General features: G+C 37.4%; 1 protein-coding gene across 1 annotated transcript; it reads left to right on the top strand.

The window, feature by feature from the left end:
* The first annotated feature begins 5175 nt into the window (after window positions 1-5175).
* Window positions 5176-6075, top strand: LOC123890961. Its single transcript, XM_045940722.1, has one exon. It carries the CDS (start codon window positions 5176-5178, stop codon window positions 6073-6075), a length of 900 nt encoding a protein of 299 aa, XP_045796678.1.
* Window positions 6076-19786: the final 13711 nt, after the last annotated feature.

The following is a 19786-nucleotide window of genomic DNA, read 5'->3' on the forward strand; positions in this document are numbered from 1 at the left end:
AGGTAAGAGGTTTTGAAGTTCGCGGATTCGACGTTTAAAATGAATAAAACGTTCTATTTCGGGTATAGGTTGTTGTAATGGTTCCTCGGAGTTACGAGTATTGGGCATACAACCTAAGAAAAAGGTTTAAGGGTTTGCCTTAATCATTACGGATTAAAAACTGTATAGCGAAAATTTGACTAAATTAGTCCCCGGCAACGGCGCCAAAAACTTGTTGCGATATTTCTGCAAGTGCACAGACTTATCGTGTAGTTATAAAAGATTATCGATCCCACAGAGACTATTTGTTAAAATTTCGCTTATGTTTTTAATATAATGTAAGGTTAAGGCTTAATAATGATTAAAAAGGGGTTTGTAAAATAATTACCTAGAAATAAAATAATTAAATTAAATAACAGTGACTATTAAGAATTTGGTTTTAAATAAGTTGGATTTTAACTAACTGGAATGTTACTTTAGGTACTTCAATGGGTTCGGTAATAAACACTGTGTTTTGAAAAGTTCAGTCTTTTAAATTGATTTAAAAATATTCATCTCACACTTTCGCGCTATTGAGTTATATTATATAATAATAAAATAAATGTATCACTTTTCGCTCTAACATTTACTTATAAAAAATATTGTTTGGAAATCAATTAAATTTACTAAAAGGGTCTAGTTTTCACAAAACGATACTAGTTTAAAAATATAGAACTCATGCCATAGCACTGTTGGACTTATATTATATTATATAAATAAGATGTTTTGCTGTCGCTCAATCATTAATTCATAAAATACTTTTTGAAAACTAATATAATTTAATTAACCTTAAAGAGCTGTCGCGATATTAAAGTTAATGTTCAGTTTTTACTATCTAGTATAAATTTCAAACAATCGTTCTGTTAATTCATACTTTAATTAATTTTCACTATCGTGCAAAATTATAATCTATTGTTCATTTAAAAACTGAAACAGAAAACTAGACTTGAAAATTTAGTTCACAGTTTAATTACCGAACTCATATCAGACTCCTATTTCACATACCAGTTATATTAAATTAGTTGGACATAATTACAAATAAAGGCATGCAATAATAATAATAGTTACGGGAAAAAGAAAACATAGATATGGATACTGCAATATATTTATTGGTGCTGGAAAATTAAAGAACATGCAATAACAGTAGCAAATAAAACAAGACAGGAATTAAAATAATTAAAGTAAGCAGTAACTGGAATTTGGAAAATAAAACTAAATATATTGATTAATGTAACTTACAAAACCGAAACTGGTATTTGAACAGGAAACAAAGGACAAGCTGCAGCTCTCAACACGTAAAGCAGTAAACTTAATTCTCAGAATTTAAAGTAAGTGTTTTTTCTCTTAAGCTCTAACTTGTCGTAGTGGAAGATGCTCCTATTTTCATTCTGAATGCATCTATATATAGGCTGTGAGTGAGGAGTTGAAGTCCTCCTTTTTCTCCTTTCAGTTCCTTTACTTTCTCCCCACGATTCGTAACTGATTTCATTCAACGAAGATAAGGATTCAACGAAGATGAGGACTGATATTTTTTTCCTGAAGAATCGCTCACGACTGGCGCCACGCAACACATGACTGGCGCCATGTGTTGTTTAATATTTTTGCATGTGCTCCTTTAATTTAGGTGTGGCTGGCGCCACAATATGCATGGCTGGCCCCTTAATTCATGTGGCTGGCGCCACTTCTTTTGCTTTGTGGCCGGCGCCATAGTTGTGTGGCCGGCACTGCTGGCCTCAACTGTGGGCTGGCCCACTTGTTTTGTTTCTTTGATATTTTTTTGGTCTCGGTACATATCTGTAAGTTTCATAAAAAACAATAATTATTTTATTAATACTAGGATAATTTAGACAAAAATATTAAGATACTTAAAAAAATAATAGTGATAAAATAGTGCATTTTTCGGTGTTATCAGTTACTAGGTAGGTTATTAATCAATGTTTTGTCATTGTGTTTTCCATCACCACCGTCCTTTAATCCAGGATTAGCAGATGTAAAAGACTGCAATTCCTCGCTAACCAGCTCTTGTTTTGTGTTGGTGTACTTAGCAGTAGTATTATCCTGGTTGTGCTGAAAAACAATATTCAACTTGGTGTTTTTCATGCCAATTTTCATGTACCTAAATGCTAACCTGGTATAGTGAATATAAATCTGAGCTGAACCTAAATCATGCTTAAATCGCGACTGTTTGGAAGATCCAAGACAATGAAAGGAGAATCTTTCTATTCATCTAAAGATAAGACTGCATATGTATGAATTCTGATCACTTACCATGAAGAACCAGATGCTGAAACCTGTTATTGATTCTCTCTTGCCTTATAGAAAGGGAAGAACCATATGCTTTATTTTAAGATGACTAATAGTCATTTACTATATTCTTTGTATGCGTTATTCTGATCACTTACTATATGCTTTATTTGTTAATATAGTCATTGACTATATTCTTTGTACGCAACTTGAAATTGATGTTGTTGCAATTTGATTTGATTATTTCCTAATTAATTGGTAGGATATGAGATTGAGAGGAATTTGGTCCGAAAATGTACCTGTAGTAGTCTTATAATATTCTTCATTTCTTCTTGGTTAACCTCCCGCCCACCTTTAATTGGATGAGGTTTTATTTTAGCCTCTGATGCTAAAATTTTCTTTCCAAATTTAAATTATATGCTCTTGATCTCATATTAACAAATTTGTGACGTTAAAGAAGAACATGTTCATTCTTGATGAATTTTTATTTTCACGATTGCTGATATTCTTTTATTTCTGCTGGAACATATATATACATGATTTCTGAATTGCAAAGAGCGGTTGGATAGGTTTCTTTAGGATTAAAAAGGGTTTTTTCAACTTGAAGATTCCCAAGAGGAATCTTATCTAGATTGCTCTTCGGATCGAATTGAAGCACGGTTGTCAAAAATCACCTCAAACAAAGTTACAGCATTTAAGTGATGCATTAAAAAATTCATTTGTATATAGTTTCTCTGCAAAGCTCATATAACATTTGATCTATCTTAGCCGAGAACAAACAAGAATAGAGCATAAATCTCCACAATGTGAATCAGATAGCGATATATAAATCATAAATATACAAATCATGGGAATAAGCTAGTGTTTAGGAAGAATTTATTGTCCAAAACGACTTAATCTGCATCAATGTTTAGGAACAGCTAATTTTTAGACAATACAATTACAATACAGTACTTCCCTTGTTTGTTTAACACCAAACCTCACCAACTGGACACTGAGTCTTTTTCTTCCAACAGGATGGACCTAAGAACCGAAATAACTTTGAAAAGATATCAAACTCCTCAAAAGACAACAGTTAGTTGTAGCCTATGAAGCACGGACACAAACACGGACACCGGGCACGACACGGACACTGACATGTCGACACCGATAACAATTTAGGAAAAGGACACAATTCAATGTAATTATAAGTGTCGGTGTTCGACACCGGGACACGCCTAATACGAGGAGTGTCCATGCTTCAAATTGTAGCTCTTGCAAAAAGCATTTACAATAAATGTCATGTAAGGTATGGTATGTGGGCTGATAAGTGCTTCTGAGTGTCCCTAGCAAGCTTTTGGTTTTTTAGTTCAAACTTGAAACTTTCCTGCTTTAGTACAATGTGTTGCAGAGTGCATCACATGGAGCAAGTGGCCATATGTCAATTTAGGCTTTTGTATTGTTCCAATGTGTATGCTCAAAATGATATGCGCATATTTACGTCAAATATCTCCGATGATGATAAAAGAGGGTCCTGTAATGCAATGTTCCAAACACTTCATGAATTTCATACATTAGGAGTCACCAATTATTATTTATATATTGAGTTTTAGATTAGTTGGTTATAAAATACTGATATTTAGTAAGGAGAAACAAAACGAAGGTATCGATTCTTCTTCAAAGACATCACATATGTAGCTTGTTTACTTTCCTATATCACAGATGATGCATATTATACTCCTTAAAAGCAACAGCATGTAAAGAATATGATGCAAGCCTACCTGGTCAATTCTACCGTAACAAATACGTTTAAAGAACCCATTGAAGTGTTTGCTTTATTGAATCTTCCCAATATCCTCGTGCAATTTTTCTAGCAAACTGCCATATGTAATTCCAGAATATTCTCTAATTATTTTTGTTAAAAGATAGGTCATAACACCATTCATCTCTTTTCCTCCAAAAACCTGCGCAGATTAAAAGAAGGAAGTGAACAAATATGTCTATTTCATTTCAGCATTGCAAGAACAGATTAAAAATATATTCAAAATTCTTCTTACTGCAGCATCAGCAGCCATCTGACTTTCTTCACAAGCACTGAAACAAATGGCTAGTCCACCATTTGTACATTTAGTACCAGGTTCTAAGCTGAGGGTATTGTTATTCATCCATTTCCAATTTCCACTGAAAGCATATATGCATACAAGAGGTTAGTTAATTAGTTGGCTTTCAAAGGACTAGAGTGTATTTTGGAATCGAATAGGAAACAAATTTCCTGCACAAAGTAAGCTGTCTGATTTCTATTCAACGGTTTAGATAATTGACTGACAGCAGATTACAGGAAATTCAAAATCAAATGGAAGAAAATCAAGCATTAAATATATGTCAGTGAAGGTATTGTTGTTTGTAATTGTCAAACCTATTCAAACTATATTGACTCTCAGAGGTTCTGAAGCATCTCAGCCTCTGAAGCATCTCAGCTTCTGAAGTAGTTCAGCTTCTGAAGCATTATAGCCTCTGAGGCAGTACAGCCTCTGAAGAGGTAGAGCCTCTGAAGATATAGGCTCTGAAGCTCTGTTTTCTGTTAGTTACAGTTTTGTTTCTGTTTAGCTAGTTACAGCTGACATAGTTAGTTATGTACAGCTGTATTTCAGTTACACTTAGTTAGTTAGATTAGTTACACTGTATAGTCTATAAATACAGATTGTAACATACAATAACTCACAACTTGTAACTTTCGTTTTCATATTCAATAAAGGAATTCTCTCTTCTCCTTCATCTCTTTAAATCATTTTCTTTCACAAAGTGTGTGTGTGGTTTATGTCTATTGCTCCAACATTTGTTCCAACAAATTGGTATCTAGAGCCTTTTGGTTTCGAGGTGCAGAGTGCATAAAGATCCAAGTTCTTGGGTGAGTTCTCATAACATTCAGCAACTATGTCTGGGAATGGATTACCCAACAATCTTCCAACTCTTGAGGGCAAGAATTGGGAAAGATGGAGCAAACAGATGAAATCTTTGTTTGGATTTCAAGACACACTTGATGTTGTGACTAATGGGGTGCCAATTTTGCCAGCAAATGCAAATGCGGAACAGAGAAACAGTCACAGAGATTTAAAGAAGAAAGATTGCAAAGCCATGTATGCAATCCAAGCTGCAGTAGATTCTGCGAATTTTGACAAGATTTCAAATGCTGAATCTTCAAAGGAGGCATGGGATATCTTGGTCAAATGTTATGAAGGTGGAGAAAAAGTGAAGAATGTCAAGTTACAATCTCTGAGGAGGCAGTATGAATTGCTGCAGATGGACAAGAATGAATCAATTGGAGCTTATGTTTCGAAGGTTCAAGGCTTGGTTCATACAATGAGGAATTGTGGAGAAACCATAACTGAAAGAATGGTCATAGAAAAGGTAATGAGAACATTAATCCCTAACTATGATCATGTTATAGTTGCTATTCAAGAATCTGGTAATGTACCAACCATGCAAATGGAAGATCTTGTTGGTTCTTTAGAAGCACATGAATTAGTAATAAATGAAAGAAAGAATGCTCAAGAAACAGTACAAGCTATGCAAGCACAAACATTCAAGAAGAATGGTGGTAATAAAGGCAAGAATCATGATAAGTCAAAGAATTTTTCACAAAAGCACAGTAAATTTGATGCAAAATCTGAATCCTTCAAGAAAGGAGGAGGAACATCAAATACAAAGAAAAAAGATAAGAGTCATATTCAGTGCTATAATTGTGAAAAATGGGGTCATTATGCTTCTGATTGCTGGTACAAGAAAGGGAAAGAAAAGGCAACAGATTCAGCTTGTACAAGAAGAAACAGATAATGGAGCAGTTACATTCATGGCTGCAGTTTCTGAAGAAAAGATGGCAAATGGAGAATGGTTCTTGGACACAAGGTGTTCAAACCATATGACAGGACATAAGGACTGGCTAGTCAGATATGACAACACAAGAAAAAGCAAAGTGAAACTTGCAGATGGTAGATCCATACAAGCAGAAGGAACTGGGAACATGGTGATCAAGAGAAAGAATGGTAGTTCTGCCATAATTGAAGACATCTTGTTTGTACCAGGTATGGATTGCAACTTGCTTAGTGTTGGTCAATTGATTGAAAAAGGATTCTCAGTCAATATAAAGAATGAAAAATTTGAGCTCTATGATCCTGTCAACATGTTAGTATTAAGGTCACCATTAGCAAAGAATAGAACATTCAAAACTGTGATCAACAATACTGAAGTTGAATGTATGAAGGCTGCAGTAGCAGAAGACAAGAAAAATTGGTTATGGCATTTAAGGTTTGGTCATTTAAACTTTAAATACTTGAATCAATTAGCAAGTAAGGAGATGGTAGCAGGATTGCCTAGAATTCAGATGCCAGATAAGATTTGTGATGGTTGCTTGGTAGGCAAGCAAGCCAGGAATGTGTTCACAAAATCTTTGCCACTGAGATCAGCAAATGTTTTGGAAGTTGTACACTCAGATGTGTGTGGACCTTTTGATGTGAAATCACTTGGTGGAAACAGGTACTTCATAACATTTGTGGATGAGTATAGTAGGAAGATGTGGATTTACTTGATACAGTCAAAGGATGAAGTATTTGATGTGTTCAAGAGGTTTAAGGCTTTGGTAGAAAATCAAAGTAGCAAGAGAATTAAAATTCTCAGAACTGATGGAGGTGGTGAGTATACTTCAAGGAGTTTTGAGTCATTTTGTGTTGAAAATGGCATTGAACATGAAGTCACAGCTCCCTATACACCTCAGCACAATGGTTTGGCTGAGAGAAGGAACCGAACAATACTTGACATGGCTAGATGTATGGTGAAGCATAGAAATCTGCCTAAGTCATTTTGGGGTGAAGCAGTTAACACTGCAGTATATGTGTTGAACAAATGTCCAACAAGAAAGCTCAAAGATAAGGTCCCTGAGGAGGTCTGGTGTGGTAAGAAACCAAGTGTAAGTCACTTTAGAGTTTTTGGTGCATTGTGCTACAAGCATGTACCAGAAGCCAAGAGAAAGAAGCTGGATGATAGAAGTGAATCTATGATTTTAGTTGGCTATCATGCAACTGGTGCTTACAAATTGTATGATCCTATATCAAAGAAGATGACATTCAGTAGAGATGTCATAGTTGATGAAGGAAAATCCTGGGATTGGATATCTGGCAGCAGCTCAAGCAAGCCAGTGATGAGCTTAACTGAAGATGAAGACAGTGACAGTGACCCTGATGCTGAAGCAGGTGCTGAAGCACCAGAAATTGGATCACCAAACACTGAGGCTACTGTAGGTACAAGAGCCAGATCAACAAGAACAATAAGAGCTCCAGCTAGATTGCAAGATTGTGAGCTTGCAAATGACAATGAAGTCAATGAAGATGGTGAATTAGTGCATTTTGCATTATTGGCTGGTGCTGAGCCAATCAATTATCTTGAAGCCTTAAATGACAGAAAGTGGAAGAAAGCCATGGAAGAAGAACTAAATGCTATTGAAAGAAATCAGACCTGGGAGTTAGTGAAACTTCCAAGAGAAAAGAAGGCAATAGAAGTGAAATGAGTTTTCAAAGTAAAGCTCAATCCAGATGGTTCAATAGCAAAGTACAAAGCAAGATTGGTGGCAAGAGGCTTCTTACAGAAGGCAGGGTTAGATTACTCTGAAGTTTATTCACCTGTGGCTAGAATTGAAACAGTGAGGCTGGTTATAGCTATTGCAAATGCAAGAGATTGGCCTATGTACCATATGGATGTAAAGTCAGCATTTTTAAATGGACCACTTGAGGAACTAGTTTTTGTGACTCAACCACCTGGCTTTGTGATTAAAGACAAGGAGGATATGGTATACAGGTTAAAGAAGGCATTGTATGGATTGAAACAAGCTCCAAGAGCTTGGAACAAAAGAATTGATGGATTTCTTGTGAAACTGGGTTTCATCAAGTGCAAATCAGAATATGGAGTGTATGTGCAAAAATCAATGTCTAGCATCATTTTGATATGCTTGTATGTTGATGATCTTTTGATAACTGGAAGTGATACAGTGAAGATCAATGAATTCAAAACTGGTATGATGACTGAATTTGAAATGACAGATTTGGGTTCAGTTTCTTATTTCTTAGGAATTGAATTTCTGAGAACTACAAGAGGGTTGATGCTACATCAAAAGAAGTATGCTGGAGAGATATTGAAGAGGTTTAAGATGACTGATTGCACACATGCTATAACTCCAATGGAAGCTAATCTCAAGTTAGAGAAGAATCAAAATGAAGAAGCAGTAGATCCTACAATGTTTAAGCAAATTGTTGGATGCTTGAGATATCTGTGCAATAGCAGGCCAGATATATGTTTTGTTGTAGGATTGGTAAGTAGGTTCATGGAAGAGCCTAGAAAGTCACATATGAATGCAGCCAGAAGAGTGCTGAGATACATAGCAGGCACACTTGAGTTTGGAATTCTCTTTCCAATATCAGCAAGGAATGCAAAGCCAGAGATCGTTTGCTATTCAGATGCTGATTGGTGTGGTGACAAAATTGATAGAAGGAGTACCACGGGTTATTTCTTCAAGTTCATGAATGCTTCAATTTCTTGGTGTTCAAGGAAGCAACCAGTAGTTGCCCTCTCATCATGTGAAGCAGAGTACATTGCTGGTTCATATGCTGCTTGTCAAGCATTATGGATTGAATCAGTATTGAAGGAGCTAAAGGTGGATGTTGAAAGACCAATCAAGTTGCAGATTGACAACAAGTCTGCCATAAACTTAGCTAAAAATCCAGTTCTACATGGAAGAAGCAAGCACATCGAGACAAGGTTTCACTTTCTAAGGGAGCAAGTCAATCAAGGAAGCTTGGAAGTGATACACTGTGCAACTGGTTCTCAGATAGCAGATGCTATGACTAAGAGTCTGAAGACTGACAGATTTTTGAGCCTAAGAAGTTCTCTTGGTGTTTTTAATCTTAGGAATTGATGTATAGGTTTGAAATTAAGGGAGCATGTTGTTTGTAATTGTCAAACCTATTCAAACTATATTGACTCTCAGAGGTTCTGAAGCATCTCAGCCTCTGAAGCATCTCAGCTTCTGAAGTAGTTCAGCTTCTGAAGCATTATAGCCTCTGAGGCAGTACAACCTCTGAAGAGGTAGAGCCTCTGAAGATATAGGCTCTGAAGCTCTGTTTTCTGTTAGTTACAGTTTTGTTTCTGTTTAGCTAGTTACAGCTGGCATAGTTAGTTATGTACAGCTGTATTTCAGTTACACTTAGTTAGTTAGATTAGTTACACTGTATAGTCTATAAATACAGATTGTAACACACAATAACTCACAACTTGTAACTTTCGTTTTCATATTCAATAAAGGAATTCTCTCTTCTCCTTCATCTCTTTAAATCATTTTCTTTCACAAAGTGTGTGTGTGGTTTATGTCTATTGCTCCAACATTTGTTCCAACAGGTATAGTCCCGTGGTATGGATTGGGACGCTGAAGGAGTATTATGAAGGTACAGGATTATCCTGCTGCTAACGAAATTCCCGTTCTCCCTAACAAATTAACCACTAACATTTGCTTATAAAAAAACATTGAATATAAATGTACCTCTTTTTTATAAACATGCATGAGATCAAGAGTTGTTCCACTATGACAAGCATCAATAATGGTGTGAAAGATAAGAACAATACATAGAGAAATCAGTTAGTTGTTACACAAGCTAACTGATTTCACTCCATTAGTTTTGTTTGTTATAGCTAATAACTGTTTTGTAATAAGATAGTTAGTTGGTTAGTTTCTACTCTCAACATTGTATATAAACCATTGTGTATGCATTGTATGAGTTAGCAATTGTGAAATAAAACTTTTCTGTTCATAGGCTTGACTTGAGCCTATTCTCTGCAATTTCTCTTAGGCTCACATTGAGCTCTTCTCTTTGATTCACTCCATTTTCACATAAGCTCAAGCACTTCAATGGAGTTTCAGCTATCCTTTCACATGGTATCAGAGCCTCTTATTATGAGGTGCCATTGCTGATTCCTTCATTCTTTTTCTTCGATCCATCTATCTCCTTCATTTTCCGCTGCTCATTTTCTTCTTTGTTGTTCAATCTTTGAACAATCTTTCTCTGTTCTTGATTCTTTCTTTGAATCTTTCTTCTCACTATCACTCACCATGTCTGTGAGTAGTTCTGCAAGCGTCAATGGTGGCCACACTGGTTCTCAGAACAAGGGTTACCAAAATGACACGTTGAATCCTTACTTCTTACATCCCAATGAGAATCCTGGGAATGTTCTAGTTACTCCATTACTTTCAGGTTCTAACTACCACTCTTGGTCATGCGCGATGACGGTGGCTTTGCGTTCCAAACACAAGCTTCATTTCGTCAATGGTTCTCCCTCAGATGATGATCATGACTCTATTGCTTGGGATCGCTGCAACACTATGATTATGTCATGGTTATGCAACTCTGTAGAACCTGAAATTGCTCAAAGCATATTATGGATGGACTCAGCTTCTGATATATGGAAGGACTTGAAAGATCATTTCTATCAAGGTGATATATTTCGAATTTCAGATATTCAAGAGGAGATTTATTCTCTAAAGCAAGGCGACTGTTCTATCTCTACTTATTACACTAGGATGAAGAAGCTTTGGCAAGAATTAGATAACTTTCGTCCCATTCCTGAATCTAATTGTATTGTTGATTGTAATGTTGTTGCAAAAATGAAAGAGTATAAGGATAGTGACCAAGTAATTTGATTTCTTAAGGGTCTTAATGAACAACATTTTGCTGTAAGATCCCAAATCATGCTTATGAATCCTCTTTCCAATATTGGTCGTGTTTACTCATTACTTGCTCAGAAAGAAAGACAACTTGTCACTTCTTTTGATGAATCCAAACTCTTGGCTGCTATGGGAAGTTCTTCTTCAGGAAGAGGTCAATCTCAAAGAGGTGGAGGCACTAGAGGGGGTAGGTCCAATGGTGGTAGAGGTCGTGGTAACAAGCTATGCACCCACTGTGGACAGACAAATCATGTTATTGAAAATTGCTGGAAGAAATATGGCTACCCCCCCCCCCCATCTTCAACACCTTCAAGAAGCTGGAAAGGTGAACAATATCAATGGCAATGAAGATGAAGTGCAATCTGTTGGCTATGTTGAAGAGCATATTGATTCTGATTCAAGCAAGTTATCCTTCACTCCTGAACAACATAAAGCACTGCTAGCATTTCTCCAAGGTTCTGGTTCATTGCCTTCTCATAGCATCAACCACATAACCACTAACCATAACAATGGTACAGGTATCCTTTACACCATTCCCACCCTTACAAATTTTGATCATTTTATCCTTGACACTAGAGCAACAGACCATGTCTGTTACTCACTCAAATTTTTTCAATGCATGGAGAGAATACATATTACTTTACCAAATGGAACCATTGTTTCAACTTGTTATGCAGGCACTATTTTCTTTGATCAAAACCTGTACCTCACAGATGTTCTTTATTTTCCTGATTTTTCTTTCAATCTTATTTCAGTGCCTAAATTGACTTGTCTTCTTAAATGTCACTTGGTTTTTGATAATGATAAGTGTGTGATACAGGACAACTACTCCAAGAGGATGATTGGTGCAGCTAAGCTGAACAATGGATTGTATCTCCTCACTCAGCCCTCTATTAGCTTAGGCAAATCTCCTGATAATCCTTGTATCAAACCTTGTCTTAGCATAGCTCAGAATAATCATGTTGATTGTAATATGTGGCACATGCGATTTGGACATGCTTCACATGAAAAATTAGTTGAATTACACACAAAATTTCCTTCTATTACTGTGTCTAAATCCAATATTCCCTGTGATGTATGCTTTTATGCTAAACAAAAACGATTACCTTTTCCTCTTAGCACTACTGTTTCTAAACACATTGTTTACCTTGTCCACATGGACATATGGGGGCCACTATCCGTGCCTTCCATATTTGGCTTCAAATACTTTCTGTCTATAGTTGATGACAAAAGTCGTCTCACTTGGTTATATTTCTTAAAACTCAAATCAGAAGCATCTGCCCACATAAAATCCTTTGTCACAATGATAAAAACTCAATTTGATGTTCACATTAAGTGTATCAGGTCAGATAATGGTCCTGAATTCTTACTCAAAGAATTTTATACTGAACATGGAATTATTCACCAATGTTCATGTGTTGGTACCCCACAACAAAATGGGATTGTGGAGAGAAAACACCAACACATCCTTGGCACTGCTAGAGCCTTACTTTTTTAATCCAAACTCCCTAAACTTTTTTGGGCTCATGCAGTTAGTCATGCTATTCACATCATTAACAAATTACCAACCCCTTTCTTATCACACAAGTCACCTCATCAAGTTTTATACAAAGAACTTCCAGATATTAACAAATGGCATGAAGTTTAACACCTTCCTTGAGTGGCACAACAATGGTGGAGTTGATTTCATTTTCAGTGATCATTCCTGCTGTAATAAAATCAACAGGGCAAATAGTTTTGAAATTCCTGGCACACAGTGGACAGGTGTTGCTCAAGGTGTAGCAACACTTGTCTGTTGTAGACAGATGTTGTCACTGGTGCGCCAACACTTGTCTATAAACAGAGCAAATAACATACAACAATACAAACAGTAAAGTAAATAACACACGAGAGTTGTTAACCCAGTCCACTATCAGCAGTATTATTTCGAAGCTAAACTCACCCGTTTACAACTTCTCACTTAATCACTACCCAATGACCCTTCTACCTAGGAACTCCTAGATATGAGACCCCGTCCCAATTCCCACCTTAGCAACACAGACAGCGCTGCTATTCAACTTCACAAACACAACAGGTGGAGACACACTCCTAAGAAACTAGGATTCACTCTTGCTTAAAAGCTTGCGAGTAAACCACACAACACAATAGAACAATCTCCGTACTTCAAAGCTTAGGAGAAGTTCACACTTACAACTCAATAACACTCAGGTCCTAAGCTTGCATCAATGAGACACAAGATAGGCTCACAATTAACACTCTAAAATCCCTAAACACACGCTTTGTAAGAACACGATTTTAGATGCTTGAAACCATATGCTTGCCTTCGTATTTATAGTAGTAGAACGACTTGGGCTTCAAGACAAAATTAGGGCTTCTATAATTGCGGCAGCAGTGATATATTTTTGAAAACAATAGTTATATTTTTGAAACCGCAAAAATATATTTTCCAAAAATATAATTCTTTTGGAAAATAAAACTAGGGTTTAGCTGCCTCATGAAACACATTAAACACGTGCGCCTTCTTCTGTAAGAAACCTTGACATAATTCTTCAAACAGATCTTCAAAAGATTGAGTAGAAAATAATAACATCCAGCTGGCGCGCGCAGGAACAGAGTCAGGTGTTGTTCCAAAGTGTCACAACATTTGTCACAACACTTGGGGTCAGCACACTTGTCTCAACACTTGGCTAAAATATGTTTTTGCAAAATGTAGCCAATCATACAAAAACCCAACAATCTCCCCCTTTGGCAAATTTTGGCTAAAACAATATTAGACCAGTATATAGAGAGATACAGTATTACTTTTCCTTCGAGTCAACATGATCACACAACTAGGAAAGAGAGTAACACACAATTAAAAATTACTTCCAGAAGAATTAAGTAGTATCAGAAGCAATGCAACAGCGGAATAAAGCACAACTAGCCTCATGGAACAACACAAGGGAGAAATAAACTCCCAATAGTAGATGCTTAGAAGTAGGAGAAATAAACTCCTAATAGTTTAAGGCGCATTTCATCAACATAAGAACAACAGGGAAAAATAAATTCCCATAAACATCTGAGAAAAATAAATTCTCAGTCATACTAGATAGTGGACTCAATAGTCAGGTGCCATAACACTTGGCACAACATTTGTCATCAAACGTATTCAGGCGATCAAGAGATAATATCACTCACACTCCCCCTGAATTCATGCATACACACACCAGATAGAGAAAGAATATTCACTACTCCTCCTCAGTACATGCATATTAGTCACACTCCCCCTCATTACGAGCATACGAACAAATCATGCAAAAACAGTCAACAGTCACCAGATGTGAGAACATCTGACCACACACTTGTCACACACACACACACTACTCCCCCTTTTTAGCCACAATTTAGACAAACATCAGGAATAGGAAATCATAGTGTACCAGAGCATAGAGAATATCAGTGTGCAGTTATTACAGACCATAGAGCACACACAGGTGCTAGAAATTCAGGGCCTAGCCCATAGAGGAACAACAAAAGAAACACCAAAAGTACATCAGAAAATATAAGGAAACATCAGAAATCAGATTGAAGAACTTTCATCAGAGTCCTCCATCATATCCTCAGAACCATCCTCAGACTCACTAGCCTCTTTTCCTTCTTGTCCATCTGGCTCACCCTCAGCCATTTCAGCAGCTTCCTCAGCCTTCAGTGCCTCAATCACACGATCAATTTTCAATTTTCTTGCCTCAAGGGCTCTGCTGGTCTCAGTCAAATCAGCAATCATCTGCTTCCTAGAAAGAACACCAGTCTGGACAGATGTGCCAACACCTGCTGCAGCATTTGTCCCATCCAGCAGCCTCTGCTCAATCACCAACACCCCTTTCCTTTTACAAGGAACATCAGTACTCCTTAGTATATCTGGGTGTTGCTCAAGAATGATATTGCATAGCAGAGTAGGGAGAGCAACTGGCTTCTCAACAGCATAAGTCAGGGCATGGCTTAAAGTTTCTTGAAAGAAATAAGCTCCATAGTCAAAATTGGCCTTGGTACCCACAGCATAGATGAACCTACCCAATCCTCTTGCCACATCTCCTGAGTGAGTTGTAGGCACCCAATTATGGGCAGCAATCCTATTTAAAACAGCATAAAATGGAGAGAGGGAAGTTGCAGACAACTTAGCCTTGCTTGGCCATGCTTTAATTTTTCCACCAGTGAGGACCTTGCAGATTTCATTATCTGTGGCTTTTAGAGGAGCCACTTCATCAGAACTTCTTTGGAGATATTGGTTTATCACAATAGGTGAGAATTTCACACACTTTCCACGAACAAACACTTGCCTGTATTCAGGACTTGCTGGGTCATTACAGTCTGCAGCCACATTGATCAAAAATTCCTTGACAAGCCTGTCATAGCACTTGTCCAAACCAACCACAGTTTTCATCAGACCTGCATACTCGAGAGCTTCTACAATACTAGGACATTCAAGAATATCAGCTTTCAAATTTCTTTCCAGAGCAAACCTTCTATGATACACAAACTTCCACCTCGCAGACCCATTTTCCAGATGAAATGAAACATTATCTAATGGAGCAGATGGAACAGATTGAGGAACCTTCTTCCTTCCTACACTTTTCCTAGATGTGCTGCCAGATGCAGCAACATCTGTCTCTGGTTCAAAATCAGAATCACTAGTTGGAGGAGCTTTTCTTTTCTTGGTCTCTGACCTAGGGACCACTTTACTGACAGGTTTGGGAGGTCCATAAAGAGGCTTTTTACCAGTATCTTTTCTAGCCTTAGAAGATTTGGGTGTTTGAACAGGTGTCTTAGCAGTCTCTACACCTTTATTAACCCTACTTCTAGTCCTCCTAGCCACACTAGCCTCAGAGTTTGTAGGGACAGCCTTATCACTAGCAGTAGTTTCATTAACAAGTATAACTTCTGGATTATCATTCACAGCGTTATCAGGAACAGTTTCTTTATCAGTAGCCTTAGGTGGGGGACTCTCATCTGACTCAGAATAGTCCACAAGGTTCTCTTGTGCCAAAGATGTGGTAACATCTGGCACCACATTTGGCGCAGCGCCATGTGTTGCAACATTCGGCGCAACATGAGTCTCAGGAGCAGTTTTCTTGGGAGACTCATCAGCAACAGCCTCATTGGTCTCAGTGGAAGCACCAATATTAGCATCAACAACAGTAGGGGGTTTAGGAACAGTTTTCCCCAATTTTTCAGATACAGCAGGGTCCTTTAAACCTAGGGTTTCAGCAGGATTTGGAACATTAAGGTTTTGATTAAGAGAGTTCTTACCAGATGTGTCAACATTAACCTCTGCAGCTTTTACGACAGGAGTAGCAACACCACTCGATGGAAGTAGATCAACATGCAGTTCAGACATTGTAAAACTTCTTCTTGATTCAGACTTCGATTTCTTGCTCTTACGCTTTGAAACTTTAATCGAAGCGGAGGGAGATGAAGGATTTGTACTTGTTCGAGATGATTTATCCTTCTTTGCAACAGATTTTCTCCTTATCGTTGGACTTGTGGCAGGTATGGTGTTGAGAGGAACAGCATCGATTACCACCTTTTGTAGTGATGGAGTAGCATCTGTCTTTGTTGGTGAAGATTTGACGGAGTTAGACATGATTTGGAATTGAAGTTTTCTGAGAAGAGGAGAAGTCAGAGAAATGTTGATGAGGAAGATAGAGAGTTTTTGAGCGTGAGAGAGAGAATAGATGAAAAGTAATGATTGTGGTTGATGGAGGTTGTGGGAAGTTGAATGAGAACTTCCTTGATTAGCGTGTAACTTAAAGTGATGAGAGGTAGTTACACGCATTGCATGATGTAACTGCTATTTGTCTTCAAAAAGGCAAATTCCAAGTTTGCCTCTTAAATTTTCAAATTGACTTGCATCCAACGCTTTAGTAAAAATGTCTGCTAATTGTTCTTCCGATGCAATGTGCTCAAGTGTAACAATTTTTTCTTCTACAAGCTCCCTTATAAAATGATGACGTATATCAATGTGCTTAGTCCTACTATGTTGAATAGGATTTTTAGAAATGTTTATAGCACTCAGATTGTCACAGTAAAGTGTCATGACATCTTGCTCCACACTATACTCCTTCAACATTTGTCTCATCCATAACAATTGAGAGCAACTACTCCCAGCTGCTATATATTCTGCCTCAGCTGTTGATAGAGACACACTATTTTGCTTCTTACTAAACCAAGATACTAGATTGTTTCCCAAGAAAAAGCATGCACCAGAGGTGCTCTTTCTATCATCAGCACTTCCAGCCCAATCTGCATCACAATATCCAACTAAAGTAGAATCATTGCCATGTGAGTATAGAATTCCATAGCCACATGTGCCATTGACATATTTGAAGATCCTCTTTACTTGAGTCAGATGACTCATCTTGGGTTCAGATTGATATCTTGCACAGACACCAACTGCAAACATGATATCAGGCCTGCTAGCTGTGAGATATAGCAAGCTCCCAATCATACTTCTATAGAGACTTTGATCCACATTAACCCCTTTCTCATCTTTGGTAAGCTTCAAGTGTGTAGGTGCAGGTGTCCTTTTGTGACTACCACCCTCCATTCCAAATTTCTTCACAATGTTTCTTGCATATTTTTCTTGAGAGATAAATATGGTGTCTTCCATTTGTTTGACCTGAAGACCTAAAAAATAAGTTAGCTCACCTACAAGACTCATTTCAAATTCAGATTGCATTTGATGCACAAAATGTTCCACCATTTGTCGCGACATTCCACCAAATACAATATCATCCACATATATCTGAGCTATCATTAGCTTCCCTTTCTCTTCTCTTACAAACAGGGTTTTATCATTACCACCCTTCTTGTATCCATGGCTGACAAGGAATTCAGTCAATCTTTCATACCATGCTCTAGGGGCTTGTTTCAATCCATAGAGTGCTTTCTTTAGTTTGTAAACATGGTTAGGAAAGCTTGGATCTACAAACCCTTTTGGTTGCTCAACATATACCTCTTCATTTAGATAGCCATTTAGGAATGCACTTTTTACATCCATTTGATATAGCTTGAATTTTAAAATGCATGCCACCGCCAAGAGTAATCTTATGGACTCCAAGCGAGCAACTGGAGCAAAAGTTTCATCAAAATCTACTCCTTCTATCTGGGTGTATCCTTGTGCTACAAGTCTGGCTTTATTTCTAGTAATATCACCATTTTCATCAGTTTTGTTCTTGTACACCCACTTTGTACCAATAACATTTATACCATCTGGTCTAGGTACTAGATCCCATACCTCACTTCTTTTGAACTGAGTTAGTTCCTCCTGCATAGCATTGATCCAGTATTCATCAGTCAAAGCTTCTTTAACATTCTTTGGTTCAATCTTTGATATGAAACATGAATTGGAGATTGCTTCTTTTGATCTTCTTGTTGCAATTCCTTGATTTGGATTTCCAATGACAAGTTCCAGAGGATGATTCTTCTGTGTTCTAGTAGATGGTCCCTTGTTTGGTCTAGGAACCTCTGTAGTAGACTCAGAATGTTGATCAGGTTCAGGTTCAGTTTGATCATCATCAGGTGTTGGGACAGGTGTTATGACATCTGTCTCTTCAGCTGGATCTGCACTTGTTGTATCACTGTCATCAACAACAACATTAATTGATTCCATCATAGTTCTTGTTCTGGAGTTAAAAACCCTGTACGCTCTGCTGTTGGTTGAGTAACCTAAAAATATCCCCTCATCACTTTTGGGATCCAATTTTCTCCTAGGTTCTCTATCTGCCAAAATATAACATTTTGACCCAAACACATGGAAGTACTTCACAGTAGGCTTCCTATTCTTCCATAGTTCATACAATGTTGTAGCAGTACCTTTCCTTAATGTTACTCTATTGTGAATGTAACATGCTGTATTCATGGCTTCAGCCCAGAACTTGTAAGGAACATTTTTGGCATGCAACATTACTCTAGCAGATTCTTGTAAGGTTCTATTCTTTCTTTCAACCACACCATTTTGTTGAGGTGTAATTGGTGAAGAAAACTCATGAGTTATTCCTTCAGCAGCACAAAAGTCAGCAAATTTAGAGTTCTCAAACTCCTTACCATGGTCACTTCTAATTCTTACAATACCACAATCTTTCTCCTTTTGAAGTTGTAAGCAAAGATTTCTGAATTCTTCAAAAGTCTCAGATTTTTCCCTAATGAAATTGACCCAAGTATATCTAGAGAAGTCATCAACAACAACAAGTACATATTTCTTACCTCCAAGACTCTCCACTTGTATGGGCCCCATCAGATCCATGTGTAGTAACTCAAGAACTTTAGAAGTGGACAAGTGTTGCAACTTCTGGTGCGACACTTTGGTTTGCTTCCCAATCTGACATTCACCACAGATATTGCCTTCTTGTATTTGTAAACTTGGTAGTCCTCTGACAGCTTCTTCTGATATGACTCTCTTCATGCTCTTCAGGTTAAGGTGTCCTAATTTTTGATGCCACAGCTTAACCTCTTCATTTTTAGTTAAGAGACATGTAGATACATTAGCTTCTTCAAGGGGGGTCCACAAGTAGCAATTGTCTTTTGATCTAACACCCTTCATAAGGATGTTTCCTTCATTATTGCTGACTAGACATTCATTTTTTGTAAAGTTGACTCTCATGCCTTGATCACATAGTTGGCTTATACTAATTAGATTGGCAGTTAGGCCTTTTACAAGGAGAACATTTTCAAGTTTTGGTAGACCATTGTCAATCAGTCTTCCAATACCTTTGATTTCCCCCTTTGCTCCATCTCCAAATGTCACAA

Source organism: Trifolium pratense, linkage group LG1, assembly GCF_020283565.1.
Source record: "Trifolium pratense cultivar HEN17-A07 linkage group LG1, ARS_RC_1.1, whole genome shotgun sequence".
Classification (NCBI taxonomy): domain Eukaryota; kingdom Viridiplantae; phylum Streptophyta; class Magnoliopsida; order Fabales; family Fabaceae; genus Trifolium; species Trifolium pratense.